Below are 19,122 nucleotides of genomic sequence, written 5' to 3'. Positions count from 1 at the left end.
TTTAATAGCTATACACAAAAATTCAGCCACACTAAAAGTGTGAATCAAGCAAGTATATCAATTGTAGAATACATATGTGTTGGTAGATATTAAAACTAAGCACACAGGATAGGACACAATTTTATTAGAATACTATTTATAGTTAGTGGATGGATTCAGATATAGTTAATAGTTAATCCCATTCTTAAATTTTTGCCTAATAAATACAGGCCAACATTCTCCATAATACAGAAATATATGTAGTATGCAGCTTCTGACTTATCTTCATCCATTTTTAATTACTGGCAGTATCTTCCCCCAGATCTCCTGTGTCAGAGATCTGACCATCTTGCAAATTGCGAGCCTTCCAAATTCTCACAGTCCGGTCACTACAAAACAATATATTTAAAATCGCTATATGAACAGAGGCAGAAAGGTGAAGATATAGTTCTTAGAATGACTTATCATGGAAACATTTTTAAAATAGGCTTTTAGTAAATGCAATTAAAATATACATTGCTTCATAAGAATAGTAAACATATACCCATAATAATGACAATGATATGTGCTCATATTATCAAGGGCCTGCCATGTACCAAGCATTGTTGCTATGTGCCCTTTGTAGTTATTAACACACTGAATTCCTTTTAACTACCATTATGGATAGGTACTACTTTGAAATATTTGTCTGTCTGTCTATCTGTTTATCTGTCTGAAACAGGTCTTGCCTATGTTGCTATGCTGGCCTTAAACTCCTGGGCTCAAGAAATGCTTCTGCCTCAGCCTTTTGAGTATCCAGGACTATGATACCTTTTTAATTGATGAGTAAATTATGATTCAGATCACAACATAAGTGACAAAGATGAGGTCTGAATCCAGGCAGTCCAGCTCCAAAGTTCTACCTCTTAATACTGGACCTCCACTCAGTATTTTAGAAAACATGTGTTATGACAAAGTGTTGAAAGCCTTCAGGCCACAGCCCACAGTGAGGTCAGAGGGAGGCTTCTGGACAGGGAGCCAGAAAGGCTTAGGTTTCTAGGAAGTTGGTGGACCTAGCTAGAGTCAGAGAGAACTAACTGCCTTTGGGTGAAACCAGCAAATAAGGTCACAGAAAAAGCATTTTTAATACTAAATAAGTATCTATAATTATTATGTGCCTATTAGAAATAAAAAATTAGATTTTGAATAAACTATTTCTGAGAAAATTTGTTTCTAGTCACCCCACAGGTTGACACCAACTATTAGACAATAATAATTCTTACCATTTCTCATAGCTTAAAGAGAATGCTTCTTTTCCCAATTTCCTGATAAACCCAATGTCAAAAAATAAGACTTTTGTGGAACTGCATAATTAAAAGGAACTTCAGAGATTATGTAGTTTCTTTCAAGGGAATAGAAGAGTTCCCTAATGTATATGATGTATATTCACAAACATAACAAAGCCAATCAGTAAGCCAAACATGAAAAGGAGGAGGTAGGGACTGGGGTGAGAAATGGAGAAGGGCTAAATGAGTGATGTGTGCATGTATGCCTCTACCATTTTGTACTCCTTTAAGATGTATGACTATAACACCCCCCCCAAAAAAAAAAAAAAAACAAAAATAGGAGACTAACAGTAAACCACACTCAATACTAGATTACATTAAAGGAGATGAGTGCTATGGAAAAAGAAAAGGTAAAGCATGTCATTATAATGTTAATGAAATGGCCATGATCCTCTTACAAGAAAGACATACATGGGAAGGTCAGGGTTTCTAGGGGATAGCATCTAGACAAAGGGAGCTGCCAGGTGAAGGCCCTCTGGCAGCAGTGAGCCTGGCATGTTCAAGGAGCAGCACAAAGGCTAGTGCTGCCAGAGAAGGAGCCAGAGAAGGAGCAAGCTAAAGGGTCTGAAAGACCAGGCAAGGAAGTGACATGATTAGAGGAGGTCAATCCAAATGACATGGAGGGCCACTCCGGGGCTTTGAGCAGAGAAAGCATGACCTGACTTCTTTAATTTAAGGGTAGAACCAACAAGATTTATAGTAGATCAACTATGGAGTGCAAAGAAAAAAGGGAATGAAGAGTTCTAACCTGAACAAGCAAGCCTAAGAAGCCATCAGCCAAAATGGCTGTGGGATGAGGCTTGTCATGAAGATCATAGGTTCAGCTTTTGAATATACCAAGTTTAAGATAATTGAGCATCTACTATTAGTTATGATTGAGGAACTTACATATCAGCCCTTCTACTACAAGTAAAAAAGAAACTTTGCAAAATATGTGGAATGACTATTTACAGACAGTGGGAAAGGCAGGACAGGACTGGGGTCCCAAGAAAAGGGATATTAAGGAGATGAGGGAAGCATCTTCCTTAGTGGGGAGGAGGAACCCAACAAGAGAAGCACAAAATCACTGAACAGAGACAGAAAATAATACCTGGAGAGTCTATAGCAGTTGGAATTTACAAGACCAAGACCAAGAAAAGAATAGGAGCACTATCCAAGGAAAGATCTCTATAAATAATTTTTATAGGAATTCTCTAAAATCTTTGCTGAAATGCTAAGTTTCATATGAGTAGAATGAGACTATAAGGTAAGACAAAAAAAAAAAAATCCAACCAGCAAGGAATTATAAATTGAACAATTTCGAGTTATAGCTGGGCTGCCGGCAGGCTGCTGCTGTGTGGGCTATCAGTCCAAACCATAGCCCCAGGACCTGACTTACACCAACGTGGCAACAAAATCCAAAAGCTCGTTCAGAGACCCAGGAATCACCGAGACCCAGGAGTCACCTCTGCGCCAGACTGACAGCTGCCAGTAAGCCGCCCTGGGGCCCTGAGGCTCAGGCTCCACTCCCTCCAGAGCCCCCTGAGCTGCTACCATCTCCAGCTCCAGCCCAGCCCAGGCCCAGCCCCAGCCCAGCCCCGGCCCAGCACCAGCCAGTACCTTCTCCGAGGCTGCAGCCCCAGGCTCCAGCACAGCCCCCACCTAGCACCAGCTGAGCACCTTCACAGAGGCTACAGCCATAGGCCCCAGCACAGACCTGGCCTAGGCCCAAACCTGCGCAGTCCCATCCGGAGGATCTGAGGCACAGCCAGGAGAAGGCGTGGCCCAACCCAACTACTGAAAAAAAAAAATCCAGTAATTTTAACCTGCGAGAGTCTCTGCAACACCCACAAAAGGTGCCGTATCAAGCCGCAGACCAAAAATGGATTTTGGGGAATGGCAAAACTGGCAGCCCTGTGAACTGTCTAAGAGTCTGAAAGTGATCCTAGAGCTTTGACATCCCAAACTTTGAGATTAGCCAAACCCCAGAGCCACACTGTTGGCACAAAAAAAGAGGCACCCACAGAGACACTGGGAAACCTGCAGGGTCCCCAACATAGACCTGCTTTCCCCCCGGAGAACCAGATATGGAAGAACTACCAGCTCGTCAGAGCTTCTGATTGGGCTGCCAGCTATTCCACCATCACCCAATCTGTACTACTTCAATGGGAAGACAACAGAAGAATAGGCCTGAGAACGGTGAAAATATGAGAACCAGAAATAGTGGAGAAACGACAGAAGTCACGAATACTGACCTTCAAGAAATGCAAGAAGGGGAGTTCCGAATCTTGATCTACAATATGATGAAAGGATTTAAAACAAGTCTAGAGGAGATGAAAGATGAGTTAGAAACACTAAGAAAGAATCAGAAAGAGGTCTGGAATGAAATCAAAGAGTCAATAAGTGAAATGAAGACAGCAATAAAAAGAAATTCTGGAAGATTAGATGAAATGGAAAACAGAATATAACTTTTAGAAGACAGTACATCCCAAACCGAAAACACGGTCAGTGATCTTTACAGCAACAAAACCTAAACATCCAGCAAATATGGGATAATATGAAGCGTCCTAACTTTAATATGCCTCTCACACCACTGGATCGATCTTTAAGGCAAAAGATGAGTAAAGACTCTTTAGAACTAAAGAAAACCATAAACCAAATGGACCTAATAGACATTTACAGAATATTTCAGCCAGGAACTACAGAATACACATGCTTCTCAGCAGCCCATGGAACCTTCTCCAAAATAGACCACATACTGGGACACAAAGAAAGTGCCAGCAAATTCAAAAGATGTAATATAATTCCTTGCATCTTTTCAGACCATAATGGAATAAAAGTAGAAAATCAACAGGAAACTCAAAAGAAATTATTTAAATACATGGAGATTGAATGATGAATGGGTAAGAACAGAAATTAGGGAAGAAATAAAGAAATTTATGGAAACAAATGAAAACAGAGACACAACCTACCAAAATGGGACACTATGAAGGCAGTATTAAGAGGAAAGTTTATTGCATTGAGTGCCCACATAAGGACAGAGAACTACCAAGTAAAGAACCTAATGACACCACTCAAGGACCTAGAAAGTCTGCAACAGTTTATTCCCAAAGCCAGCAGAAGGCAAGAAATTATTAAAATTAGAGCAGAATTAAATGAAATAGAGAACAAAAGACAATTCAAAGAATCAATAAAACAAAAAGTTGGTTCTTTGAAAAGATTAATAGAATTGATAAACCTCTGGCCAACCTAACCAAAAGAAAAAGAGAATCAACTCAAATTATCAAAATTAGAAATGAAAAAGGAGATATCACCACAGATAGTGAAGAAATTCAAAAGATTATTAGAAACTACTTTAAAAATTTATACTCCAATAGACTTGAAAACATGGAAGAAATTGATAGATTTCTAAGCACAGTTAACCTACCTACACTCAGCCAAGAGGACATAGCAAGCCTAAATCAACCAATAACAACCAAAGAAATAGAAACAGCAATAAAAATTCTTCCACCAAAGGAAAGCCCAGACCCAGATGGGTTTCCAGCTGAATTCTACAAAACCTTCAGTGAACAACAAATACCAATACTTCGTAACTTGTTCCGGGAAATTGAAAGAGATGGAACTCTCCCAAATTCCTTCTATGAGGCCAGTATCACATTAAACCCCAAACCAAATAAAGATACTTCTAGAAAGGAAAACTACAGACCAATATTCTTAATGAACATAGATGCAAAAATTCTAAGCAAAATACTAGCTATACGCATTCAAAACTATATCAAGAGAATAATACATCCTGGCCAAGTTGGTTTCATCCCAGAAAAACAAGTCTGGTTCAACATACGCAAATCAATACATGTTACTCACCACATAAATAGAACCAAGAACAAAAATCACATCATCATAGCAATAGATGCTGAAAAAACATTTGACAAAATCCAACACCCATTTATGTTAAAAACACTGCAGAAAATTGGGATAGAAGGAATGTAATTCAACATCATTAAGGCAATATACTGTAAACCCAAAGCCAACATTATATTGAATGGGGAAAAACTGCAAGAATTTCCTCTAAAATCAGGAACAAGACAAGGATGCCCACTATCACCACTCCTTTTCAATATAGTCCTTGAGACTCTTGCTGCAGCCATAAGACAAGAGAAAGAAATCAAAGGAATTCACAAAGGAAGAAGGAATTAAAATTATCCTGATTCACAGATGACATGATCCTTTATCTGGAAGATTCAAAGAACTCAACCAAAAGACTTCTGGAGCTGATTGACAAATTCAGCAAAGTCGCAGGATACAAAATCAACCTAAAGAAATCAATGGCTTTTCTTTATGCCAACAATGAATCCACAATGAAAGAAACAAAGAAAACAATTCCATTCACTATAACCTCAAAACCAATAAAATATCTAGGAATAAACCTAACCCAAGATGTAAAAGGCCTCTACAACAAAAACTATAAAACATTAAAGAAGGAAATTGAAGAAGACCTTGGAAGATGGAATGATCTCTCGTGCTCATGAATAGGCAGAATAAATATCATCAAAATGGCCATTCTGCCAAAACTGATCTATAGATTCAATGCAATTCCCATTAAAATACCAGCGCCTTTCTAGGTCTTCAGAGACCTAGAAAAATCAATCATGAACTTTATATGGAGAAAGAAAAGACCCAGAATAGCCAAAGCATTCTCAGCAATAAGAAACATACAGGAGGCATCACAATCCCAGACTTCAAATTATACTATAGAGCAATAGTAGTAAAAACAGCATGGTACTGGCACAATAACTGATATACTGACCAGTGGATTAGAATAGAAGATACAGAAACAAATCCACACACCTACAGTCAATTAATCTTTGACAAAGGGGCCAAACTCATACGCTGGAGAAAAGACAGCCTTTTCAACAAATGGTGCTAGGAGAACTGGCTATCCATTTGTAGAAGGATGGAACTAAACCCCTATATCTCACTATGCACAGGAATCAACTCAAGATGGATCAAAGACTTAGAAATTAGACCTAAGACTGTGAAGTTAGTAGAGGAGAGCATAGGTTCAACACTACAAAATATTGGCACAGGCAGTAACTTTCTCAACAAAACCTCCAAAGCTCAGGAAATTAAAGCAAGAATTAACAAGTGGGATAGCACCAAACTGAAAAGTTTTTTTTTCTCATCAAAGGAAACCATCAATAACTTAAAGAGGAAGCCTACAGAATGGGAAAAGATCTTTATTAGCCACCACTCTGACAGGGGACTAATATCCAGAATATACAAAGAGTTCAAAAGACTCTACACTAGCAAAACAAACAACCCAATCAAGAAATGGGCAAATGAACTAAATAGACACTTCACAAAAGATACATATCAATAGATACATGAAAAGATGTTCTACATCATTGTCCATCAGGGAGATGCAAATCAAAACTACACTAAGATTCCATCTAACCCCAGTCAGAGTGGCAAGCATAAAGAAATCAATTAACAACAAATGCTGGTGAGGATGTGGGGAAAGAGGAACTCTTTTACACTGTTGGTGGGAGTGCAAACTAGTTCAGCCACTATGGAGATCTGTGTGGAGATTCCTAAGAAAGCTAGGAATAGATCCACCATATGATCCAGCTCTACCACTCCTGGGTATTTTTCCAAAAGGGTTGAATTCAGAGAACTATAGCAACATATGCATACCTATGTTCATAGCAGCACAATTCGTAATAGCCAAAATATGGAACCAACGCAGGTCTCCATCAACAGATGAATGGATTGCAAAACTCTGGGAAATACACACAATGGAACTGTATTCAGCCATAAAGAAGAACAAAATAATACCATTTGCAAGAAGATGGAAAGTCCTGGAGAGCATTATGTTAAGTGAGACCAGCCAAGCACAGAAGGAGAAGGTACATATGTTTCCTCTAATATGCCCAAACTAGGAAACCTAGAGGATACCAGTGGTACTCAAGATAATGGAGGGGAAATATCAGCAAAGTTTGAATGGAAAGATAGAGGAGGAGGAAGGCTGAACTTGATTAATGAGGGTCCACATCTGAATATGTGTAAAATTATGAATATGGCATGGTTACCTGGGACAATCATTGTTGGGAGGGGGGAAGGGAAAACAGGGGCGGGAGGGGGGAGAGGACATCAAGTATAGTTTAAATGTATACCATTTATGTTCAATAAAAATTTTTAAAAAAGAACATGAAAAAAAATAAACTGAACAGTTTCCAGAGTTCATACAACACTGGACTCATACATTCAAGTTCTGACCAGAAAGATGTCATCCAATACCCAAATGTTCTGTAGAAATCAGAAAAGATTTAAATCTTGCTAGAAGAATTAACTAGTCCTACTGTACTGCCTTAATGGGTTTAAGAAGGTGAAACTGAACCACAAGTAATTTAACTGCCTAACAAACAAAGCCAAGTACTTTCAAAAGAATAAAACAAAATCAAAATACTCAAAAATGCAATGTTATCATCCTAATATCCAATAAAACATTACTTGACATAAAAAGAAAAAAAATGTGACCAGTAATCACAAGGAAAGGCAATCAGTGCTAGCAGAGAAAGAGATGAATCATATGATGGCATAACTGTTTAAGAATCTTAAATAATAAAGCATCTCAGTTTTTCACTTATAAGCTCTATAAGTTATAATAAAAATACTTACCTTCTAAAATTGTTAAGAGGACTAAATAAGTTAATGCCCATAACATATTTAGAACACTGCCTTGCAGAGAGCAAGCACTGTACAGATGTTTGACAAATAAAAAATAAATAGGTCTTTGGGGCTGTAGCTGTAGCTCAGTGATAGAGCACTTGCCTAGCATGAGTGAGACCCTGGGTTCAATCCCCAGTACCACCAAAAAAAATTTTAAAAAGAAATAAACATTGATTTGACTTTACTAGCTATTTTAGTTACACATGTTTTTATCTCATTATGATATATGAATAAAATGCACCAATAAAATTTTTTTAAAAAGATGAGAAATAGTAAATCCAAATGAAAGAAAGATTTTTTTTTTCAGATGTATTTTTTTTATTTATTTATTTTAATTTTTTTTATATATATTTTTTTATTGGTGCACTGTATTCATACATCATAGTAGGATACATACTTTTGTAGACATACTTGCACACTTTTCCCAGTCAGCCCCCACCCAATCCCCACCCCATTCTCTCCCTATCCCTCCCTCCCATGCTTGGCTTAGTAGTTGACATCTAGTATTATGGCAATTTATCTAAAATTAAAAATGGTAATCTCACATAACAGTTTCATTTGTCTGATACCAAGCTTTTGATGACTTAAAGATGACATTTCAATATTTCTTTTTGCTTTCTTTCTTACCAGAGAATATTTTTTTCTATTTTTTAGGTGAAACTATCATATATTTATATATTTATTTTTCAGAAAAAAATCTATCCTAATATGGAATATGGACTCTAGGTACCCAAAACGATCTTGAAAAATGAAAGAAAGATTTGATGAAAACAGCACAACTAGTAAGAAATGACAGAGAGCTAAGAAACAGGTTTCAAAATTAAATCATGGTATTCATGCATTTGGGATAGACTGAATCAAGATGATGTACAAATTAAATTAATATAACTGATACACATATGAAATAGGGATAATTTAAAGATATTTATGAGAAATTACATTGTATTTGAGTTAGATCATACCTCACATTATAATACATATGCTTTCCTTTCCAAAGTAAATACATATATATCGTGTCATTTTCAGATCCTTCGGGATTCTTTCAAATGCCACTTTCTAAGGAAGGTCTTTGCTGATTACTTTGGTTTGTAACCCTTCCCATTTCATTTTTCACCACTACATTTATCACCATCTAACATATTTTACTTATTTATTTTCTATTTCTTTTTATTAGAATGGAAACTGGAGTTTGGACCTATGTTGTTTACTACTGTATTCCCCAAAGCCTGAAACAGTTCCCAGCACATAGGAGATTCAATGTAAACAGACAAATCAGTGAAGAAAAGTATCAATCAAACCAGCCATCCATAAGAGGAAGGAAACTGATGCCCTTACTATGTACTTCAAAGAAAGATGAAGTACAGAGAGAATTTTATTTAAATAATTTGTTTTAAATGTAAAGAATGGCAAATTTGCTGCCCTTTTGAAAATAAAAAGTTTTAAAAATTAATCATCTAAGAATTAATTTTTAGAAATTAAAATCACCAAGGAAAGATCTGGCAGCAGAAGCTAAGACAGGAGGACCATAGGTTTGAGGCCACATGGTGAGATTCTCAGCAACCTAGCAAGATGCCATTTCAAAAACAACAACAACAACAAATTAAAAAGGCTAGGGTGCAGCTGAGAGGCAGAATGCCAGTGGGCTCAATCTTCAGTACCAATATGTTATATAAGCCTCAATTCATAGTTCATAGTGTATGTCAAGAAATATAAATACGCATCTTTAAAAAGACATTGAAAAGACTGTGAAAGAAGGGTCTATTAGATATTTACAACTTGTAACATTTATTAAGTCTGAACACAAGCAACCAATACAGAGCAAAATGACATGGGAAAAACTTACTCAGCTGCAGTAAAGATGTGGGTGGAATTAACACATATGGCATTGATAGGACTATCATGACCCTTCATCTCTCCAACTGGCACAAAAGTCTCCACATTCCAGAGTTTCAAAATGCCCCCTCTGCAGCCACTGAGCAGAACAGGGTGACCTGGCACCACTCCCAGGGCACAGACCCAGTCCTTATGAGCATTTGGAACTTGCTGAGAGGAAAAATAGAAAGTAGCTTAAGGAAAACCTTTTAAAACTGACATCTTCAGCCGGGTGTGGTGGCGCATGCTTGTAATCCTTGCGCTTGGGAGGCAGAGACAGGAGGATCACACAGGTTCAAAGCCAGCCTCGTTGGCTTAAGAGACCCTATTTCCAAGCTGGACATTGTGGTGCACGCTTGTAATCCCAGCATTTTGGAGGCTGAAACTGGAGGATCGTGGTTAGGCGCCAGCCTCAGCTACTACTTAGTGAGGCCCTCTGTAACTTAGTGAGATCCTGTTTCAAAATAAAGAATAAAAAACAGGGCATGGGGTGTAGCTCAGAGGTCGAATGCCCCTGGGTTTCATCCCTAGACCCTCAAAAAAAAAAAAAAAAAAGGACTCTGTTTCCAAATAAAAGATATAAAATAGGCATAGGAGTGTAGCCTGTAGGTAGATGGGTTTCCAGGAACCCCAGTACCACCAAAAACAAAAAACAAACAAAAAAAACCCATGACATCTTCATACCCAAATAAGTTACAAACATTTTTCCTGATAAAACTCATTATTTGGAATGTTGACTGGCATAAAAATGATAAAAGTTCTTGCACGCATGCGCGCACGCACATGTGTGTATGTGTGTGTGTGTGTGCGTGTTTGGTGTGTGTGTATGTGTGTGTGTGCTACTGGGGATGGAACCCAGGGGCCTCCTACCTCTGGGCTACATTCCCAGACCTATTTTATATTTTATTTGGAAACAGGGTCTCACTAAGTTTCTGAGAGCCTCACTAAGTAGCTGAGGCTGACTTTGAACTTGCGCGATACTCCTATCTCAGCCTCCCAAGTACTGGGATTACAAGAATGTGCCACCATGCCCAGCTCTAAAATCTGGAATTTGCTCACTAATTTCAATAATTATTTTCAGTATTCCAAAAGACTTAGAAAGCATATAGAATTTTACAAGCACAAATACCACATTTTTTTCATGAACAGTAAGTAAATATTTCTCACCTTTCTTCAAAATATAATTAATAAAACAATCTGGAAAACTACCTAGTATGTAGATTATAAGGTAGAGAATATGGAAGCCTACAATCTTTTTACAGATCATTAGAGGCAATCTATATATTTCATAATGAATAAATAATAAGGTAAGACTGCATGACTATATTTATGCATATATTTATACACACAATACAAAAATCACAATTATGAGTTTTGAATGCAGTATATGCATCTCTTGCCAAAGTTTTTTCCTATTAATTCTCATGGTACTTGAGAATTGGTTTCTATCTGCAAGCAACAAACAGGAAAGTTTTAGTAGACACAATGCATACATATGTACAGATATGTAGTACACATATGTAAGGAAGCTTGGAATTGTGAACAACTTCATTTAACTAATTTCTTCCCCTGAGAGTTAGAAAAATATATCAATAATTGAATTTGTATTAAGTGTTGGATGTTCCTCTTCTACTCTGGTAACTGATAAAAAACACTCTTTAATAGGAAGCCCTGATAAATATTATTTGTAAGCAATGAAATGCTACTTATAAGCTCTTAAAGTTCTTGTATAGACTGCTGAATAGTTTGAAATGCCAACTCCAAACCATGTAAAGGTTTTGCATTACCTGAAGAAGGTCTTTTTGAGTTAAGTCCCATTTCTTGATTCCATTATCTCTGGATCCACTAAATAGATTATCCCCTTGAATGGTCAGTGCCTCTATGCCATCATAATGAGGAGGTTCAAAATTGTAGGTGGGACTCACAGTTCCAAGAGCCCCTTCTGTTACATCAAACATCTGAAAAGAAGCACCAAAAAAAAAAAAAACTGCCTATATGTGCACATTCTTAGAAATACATTATCTCTAGCCATATTTTTTATAATGTTTGACTACATGAATTAACCTGATATGAATGACTGAGGATGGATCGGAGTCATATGTCATACTAATTTTGCTTACATGACACATACTTACATGCCTATAGGCTTTTTCAAGAGAAAACCAGAGTTCATATATAAACAGATGATGTTTATCTTTAATCACCATTAGGTAGTTCTGCAGTCTTGGAGGTCCTCTGAGTCCTCAGAGCTGCTGATCAAAACCTTTTCACTTTTTTCAGTTATTCTCACCTGTCCTGATCAATGTTCTTATGTTTTCTTGAAAACACTGGATGATCAAGAAAAATTTGTACACTCCCTGCACTCTAAAAATTTTTATCTTCAAACATCTTTTTGCTGGTCTCTTCTCTTTCAGAGGCTGAAGTTTACTTCCTTCCAAGGCTCTCTTCTAGGATCTGATTTGAGCTCCTGCTTCCTTTATCCACCACCTCCACTTCATCTGACCCTCTCCCTTGACCCACTCCCCTTTTATATGGTACTGGGCATTCTACCTCTGAGCAACACCACCAATTTTTTGTTCTTTTTTTTTTTTTTTTAAACCGGGTTTTACTGAGTTTGCGAAGTGCCTTGCTAAATAGCTGAGGCTGTCCGAGAACCACAATCCTCTGGTCTCAGCCCCCAAATGCTGGATTACACTTGACTCTGACCCATTATTAATCATACATGTCCTTCAAGTCTTCTCAATATAAAATATTTTATTCTTAATCACTTTATCTTCAAGTCATAACTCATCTCTTAAAGTTCCTAGAAAGAGTAATTATTCATTTCTACCTCTTTTTGTTAGTCTTGGTGGCCAGAGGCTTTCCCTCAAGGGTGAGGGCAACTGTGTCATTAACTGCAACTTCCTGCACATCTGCCTTCATGTAAATGGCTCCCGAACCTACATTTCTAGCCATGGCTTATCACAAGCCATGGACTTGCATTTCTAATGGCCTGCTGGCCTCCATATGGATGTTCACTGTTGGTATCTCAAATGTAACATTTCTATAATCAAACTATATATCTTTCTTCACCTTACTGTTAACACCAAAAATATAAATGCCATAATAATACATTCTTTATAAAAGATGATAATGGGAAGATTCAATTATTTATTGGAATAGTAAGCTAAAAGTCTTTAAAGTCTCCCCAAAACTATCTCCTATGACATATTAGAATACATAATTAAATAACAGTAAAGCCAGGAACAATGAATGAGAAAAAAATTAGTAAAAAAAAAAAAAGCAAAGGCTAGAAATGAGGAAAAAGAAAACTAGTTAGAAAAAAGGAGTCCTCAATGAGTCTAAATACTTTAGACCTATTACTTAATAGGCAAGCACAATTTAACAACTATATATACACACTTTTATATAATGATCCTTAGAGCCAGTGATGATTAGATCTTGTCCATTGGAAATCTGATCTACAGTAAGACACATAACAGGGCCAAGGTGTCCTGTTAACTTTCCTGTAGACTGAAACCTTTAAGAAGAAAGAAAAATGATTTTATTTAAAATATTACTTAGAATAATGGGTTTAAGTCTCAATGTAATTTACATTCTTTCATAAAATTGCTCACTAATTTTCTTTTGACTTTTCCTCTACTTCTATGAAACTGTTCAAATTAGAACCAAAACAAACAAAAAGAAATGGCCAAACTACATGTTCTATAATGGAAGTTGGGAAGTTATCCCAAAGTTGATGAAATATAATTTAGGTAGTAAACAAAAGGGCAGTTTGTAGACAGCCTCAGCTACTTAGTGAGGCCCTTTGCAACTCTGTGAGAACCTGTTTCAAAATAAGAATAAAAAATTAGGGCTGGGGGTGTAGCTTAGAGGTAAAATGGCCCTGGATTCCATCCCCAGTACTGAAAAAAAAATTAGTTTTAATAATTTAGTATTGTGTTACCTGCCAGTGGCATTTATGTGATATTTATAAGTGAAAGTACTTACAAAATTATAATAACTTATTAAGAATGTATTGGAACCCACAATCTACTTTTAAGTCCTAAAGCAGCATTTATGATTAATAACAATATTTGGAAGTACAAACATTGGTTGCTATGGTAACAATTATCATATAAAAATCATATTACTTTCATAACTTAAAGTTTCCAGCTATGATCTGAAACAGGTTTACTTTATTCTGAATTCTAATGAATAACGAAAATTCTGATGATGAAGCTCCTATCTTTGGTATTTAATAAAAGGATACACCTGACATGCCTCACTACTGCTGTAATTTTTCAGAAGGTCCTTTAAAATTTTTCCCCAACTATATTCAAGAATGGTGATTCTCTGTCCAAGTTCAAAGTATGTGACATTGAGAAAAAAGGAACATCTTGCCTACTGTAAATATTTGGGTGTAGTTTAACTTCAGTTGTTCTTTACTGTTTATATTTACAATCAAAACTGCTTGATTATATGTTGCTGTCTGCTTTACAGATTTTTATGTAGAATTTGAAGCTCAAAATAGTCTTGCAAACTACAACTTGATTTTTTAAAGGAAGTTTCGATTTACTTTTTACATTATATTTTAATGTTTTCTCTGCAGCTGAATGTGATGAGCAATATGTATTAGGTTACTAATTCTCCAAATGATACAACTTGTTCTACTCTTAATTTTCAATTTTTATGTGAAAGAATTTTTCATGGAGCTTTTGCCTTCAGAAACATACTATAAGAAATTAGCATATTTATTTTGCTAAATGCTTGTCTTATGAAAAGTATTTTAAATCATATTTCAAATATTTGCATTAATTCAATTTGTACTCCCCCAAGCAACTGTAATACTCTTTTCCCTCAAGTTGTAGAATATCTTGAAGTAGGAATTGTTACTAACTTTAATAAAAGTGAAAACAGATTAAATTTTTAAAAATTATTAACTTTACTAATTGAAAAAGTTGCGATAAATGATATTTAAATGATGTAAAAATAATTCTTTAAAAGGCATTGGTGAAACTTGGATAGGAAACTTCACCTCCTCTTCAAAAACAATAATGGGTAGACAAATATTAAGACTATAAAATAATTCTATTTTTCCTCTATTCATTTTTCCCTAGTAATGGAGATTAAAGAAGGGGATATTATGAATTTGTTAACAAAGAAGAGACATTTAGAGGTATTATGCTAAATAGAATAACCTATGATTTTGCAGTTTCTGATTTTATAAGAACCAGATTTCATAAGCATTAATATTAATGCCTGAAGTTATAGTTGCCATATGCAAGAGACAAGTTTCCTTGGAAATTCTACCTTTTAAGATCCCACATCCTGACAGCGTTTCCAGAAGCTGCATAGAGGAAAGTGCCGGTTGGGTTTAGTGCAATTTGATTGATCTGGTTCTCCCCAGAAGGAATAGTGACTGTCCGGCTGGTACTTGCAGAACAAGCATCTCCAAGAGTAACCTGACCAGAAGACCTTAATAGACACAAAAATAGAGTAAAACAAGTTACATTTCAAGGCACAAGTCCAGCTTATAACTTCTGAATTCTAAGGAATCTGTCTGTAGGCAACAAGAACTGTGTGCTTTCATCAGGGTACACACAGTGCCCAGCCTAGTACCCCACACACAGTTGGCACATGTAAAAAAAAAAAAAGTTCAGTGAAAATATGAATGAATAAAATAGGGTGACATGACTAAAATTCTTAATTTGACATCCATTGTAATGCTAGAAATTCCAGGCCCTGAATTACAAAATCATTCAAAAAAGATTAGATATGAAGCAAACATAATGCATTTCCCTGCAGGTTTTAGAAGTTCTTGGTGGCCTAAGCTTACCAAATCCCTCTTGTGTATAAAAGCTGCCATTTGGAATGAAAGGCACTGGGGATCTATTAATTATTTGCATTTTTATTTACTTTAGTTCAATCACAGATGGCATATATGTGCTGAAGACTTAATCAGAGCTTGCTTCTATATCCTCAGATAAATTCTAGATGGTAATTTTTAAAATTCTGAAACATTTTTCAAATTTATAATTAATTTTTCAAATTTAAACAAATTTTTCAAAGTTATAATTAATCTTTTCAAATTTGATGTCCATGATTCAACTGGATTGGTATATTTCTCACTTAAGAGATATTGTTTTTCTATAAAACTTCCCTCAAAAGACTTGTTTTCAGCCGGGCGTGGTGGCACATGCTTGTAATCCCGGCACTTGGGAGGCAGAGACAGGAGGATCACACAGGTTCGAAGCCAGCCATGCGTGCTGGTTTAGGAGACCCTGTTTCCAAATAAGAATGTAAAAATAGGTCTGGGAGTGTAGCCCGGAGGTAGAAGGGCTTCCAGGAACCCCAGTACCACCAAAAAAAAAAAAAAAAAAAAAAAAAGACTTGTTTTCAGTTTTCAGCACAGGAAATGATTAGTAGTTCTCAAATTATAAATTAGTACTTTAAAGTTAATAAGTAAAAATTAATCCTCTCAATGTCCTCCCCTTTAAACAATTAAGAGTTTATCTCAATTTTGATTGTATAAAACAGTTCAATCTCATGGCAAATGACATCATTGTTCTAAAATTTTTAAGATATTAATAATAACAGACAGTGAGAAAACCATTCTCCAATTGTCTAACACAACTTGCAGTTAAAAAGTTTGTGTCAGTCATCTCAGTCCTAAAAAAAACGAACAAAAAAACCTGTTAAAGGTTAAGAGTTCTTCTTCACTGTCTACAATGGTGATTTCATCCATTTCCCAAGAACTGATATTTATTTGAAATGAATAATAAAAGTCATTATTTCCATCAAGTAGTAAATAATATGAAAATATAAAACTTGAGTAATTGGGAGGGAGAAAGCATGAAAGGTATACCTGGTCACAGACAAAAATGGCTATTTAATACCAGGCTCTTATATTTTGTCAATCTGCTTCCCCCCTTATTTTGTCTGAGATCTTATTGCAAAACACTTTAACACCATCTGAGGAGTAGATAGGTATGACAAAATTAAAATGCATTCATAGCCCTATGCCTTCTTATATTTTGTAAAATAATAATAATAATAATAATAATAACAATAATAATAATAGCAACAGTAATAATAATAATAATCATGATTTGCCCTTTAAATTATTTGTTGTTTTTTATTGGTACACTATAGTTTCACATTATAATGTAGATCATATTGACAATGGCATACATTCACACAGTACTTTGTTTTTAAGTTACTTACGTTAGTGTTCGAATGCACTTTGCTGAATCTCTGATATCCCATACCTTAATATAAGATGTTGACACAGTAAAGACCAAACTGGTATAATTACAGTACTTTACAGATATGACATTGTTTGGATGACCCCCCAGTGACATTATCTCCTGCCCTGTGACTAGATTCCATACTTTACAAGTTCGATCTGAAACAAAGACAGAGAAATACAGTTAATAGGAACTATTTTAAGGTTCTCTTAACATTAAAAATTATTTAAACTTCTCTTTAGTAAGAAGGACATGAGAGTTCTTAATAACTAATAAAAGGACAATTATATAGGGATTACTTTCCTACTTCTAACATACTTTGGACATTAGAATTTATCCTTTAATACTCAGCAATAGTAACCTTTATTAATCTGTGTCTTAGAGCTAGGGGAGGTCCTGTACTTAGTAAATGACACTTGTTACTGGAATGGGAAGAGGGAGAGGAAAAATGGTATGGAGAAGAGCTCTTTGTTAGTATCTCTCTACCTGAAAGACAGCTTTAGATTCTTATCATAGGTTTCTATATACATTTTTGGTATGTATTTGTGTTCATTGTGCACAAAGTTTATATTTATGTCCTAACACCTTAGCTTCATAGATGTCCTGAGGTGACAGTGTATGGTAATAAGAGCAGCAAGTGAGTTAGACAACTTGTAAATATCTTTTAGTTATAATTGTTAAGAAAGGTGCATCTTGGGCATGGAATCTTTACACCTCTGTGCAGTGTGTATCAGAACTTGTTCACCCTGCTGGCAGCAGAGGGGCAGAAGGAAGTGCACTGAGGGGGGGAGTAGGTGTTTTTCAGATTTACATTTTGATTTTGATGTGAGCCATTAGTATGTATGCATTTTATGTACTGTCCCACAGTAATACCTTAATTCACTGGGAACATGCTTTCAAGTTAATATTTTAGTAGTGGAAATCTGATAACTGTCTTAGAAACATGCTGGTATACTCTTGCTTTATATCTCATTTTAAATAGAGCATTATGGGAATGCAGTATTTTACTCATAACTCTGTCAATATGTCTATCCAAAGGTCTGTCACTATTTCTGTCTTCAGTAACATTTTCATCACAAGAAAGGCAGGATTACAATTTTTTCTAACAGACTGAGTTGGTGCATTACACTATTATCTTTGGTTATCAAAAATACTCCTGTAGCTTTGGGATTTGAATTGAATACTGATGTGTGGAAACGAACAACACTACTCCAATCTTGATCACACAAATGGCATGTTTTGTATGTGTACACAGGAGTGGGAAAAACACAGCTAACTAAGCTGCTTGTGACTAGATGACTTTATTCTTTGCTTCTTGTGTTTTTGTTCCCTGTCATACATATATTAACTTTTTTTTTTTTTAAAGTACATGTAGCCAGGCATGGTGGCGCATGCTTGTAATCCCCGCGCTTGGGAGGCAGAGACAGGAGGATCGCGCAGGTTCGAAGCCAGCCGCACGCTGGCTTAGGAGACTCTGTTTCCAAATAAAAATGTAAAAATAGGTCTGGGAGTGTAGCCCGGAGGTAGAAGAGCTTCCAGGAACCCCAGTACCACCAAAAAAAAAAAAAAAAAAAAGTACATATATTAACTTTTTTAAAAACCTGAAAAAAAATAAGAAGAATTTGAGAAAGGAAAACTATTTGATTAACCTGCACAGGCATCCTGACTTCTCTGTCGACCATATGCAGCAGGCTCATAGGCAAGGCAGATATAAAGAATCAGATGAAAGTCAGGAGCACTTTTGTATGCATTGCATGGTATTAAAAAAAATAGTTACATAACTTTTTTTTTTTTTTTTTTTGGTGGTGGTACTGGGGTTCCTGGAAGCCCTTCTACCTCCAGGCTACACTCCCAGACCTATTTTATACTTTTATTATTTTATTTTTGGAAACAGGGTCTCTTAAGCCAGCATGGCTGGCTTCGAACCTGCATGATACTCCTGTCTCCGCCTCCCAAGCACAGGGATTACAAGCGTGTGCCACCATGCCCGGCTTACATAACATTTTTAA

At 36.0% G+C, this 19,122-nt stretch overlaps 1 protein-coding gene across 7 annotated transcripts in view; it reads right to left on the bottom strand.

Annotated features, from left to right (window-relative positions):
- Nucleotides 1-274: 274 nt before the first annotated feature.
- KIF21A (kinesin family member 21A) overlaps nucleotides 275-19,122 on the bottom strand; it is a gene marked incomplete at both ends in the record, with an annotated part of 219,842 nt that continues 200,994 nt past the window's right edge. For all 7 annotated transcript variants that reach the window (XM_080706303.1, XM_080706301.1, XM_080706302.1 and 4 more), the window contains 6 exons: nucleotides 275-368; nucleotides 9,856-10,055; nucleotides 11,672-11,842; nucleotides 13,287-13,404; nucleotides 15,177-15,341; nucleotides 17,091-17,271. In XM_080706303.1, the coding sequence (XP_080562429.1) occupies nucleotides 275-368; nucleotides 9,856-10,055; nucleotides 11,672-11,842; nucleotides 13,287-13,404; nucleotides 15,177-15,341; nucleotides 17,091-17,271 (929 nt within the window). The remainder of the gene's footprint in view (nucleotides 369-9,855; nucleotides 10,056-11,671; nucleotides 11,843-13,286; nucleotides 13,405-15,176; nucleotides 15,342-17,090; nucleotides 17,272-19,122) is intronic.

Source organism: Muscardinus avellanarius (genome assembly GCF_963383645.1).
Source record: "Muscardinus avellanarius genome assembly, chromosome: 11".
Classification (NCBI taxonomy): Eukaryota; Metazoa; Chordata; class Mammalia; order Rodentia; family Gliridae; genus Muscardinus; species Muscardinus avellanarius.
Note: the sequence above shows the minus strand (reverse complement) of the source record. Positions and strands in the feature narration are given on the sequence as shown.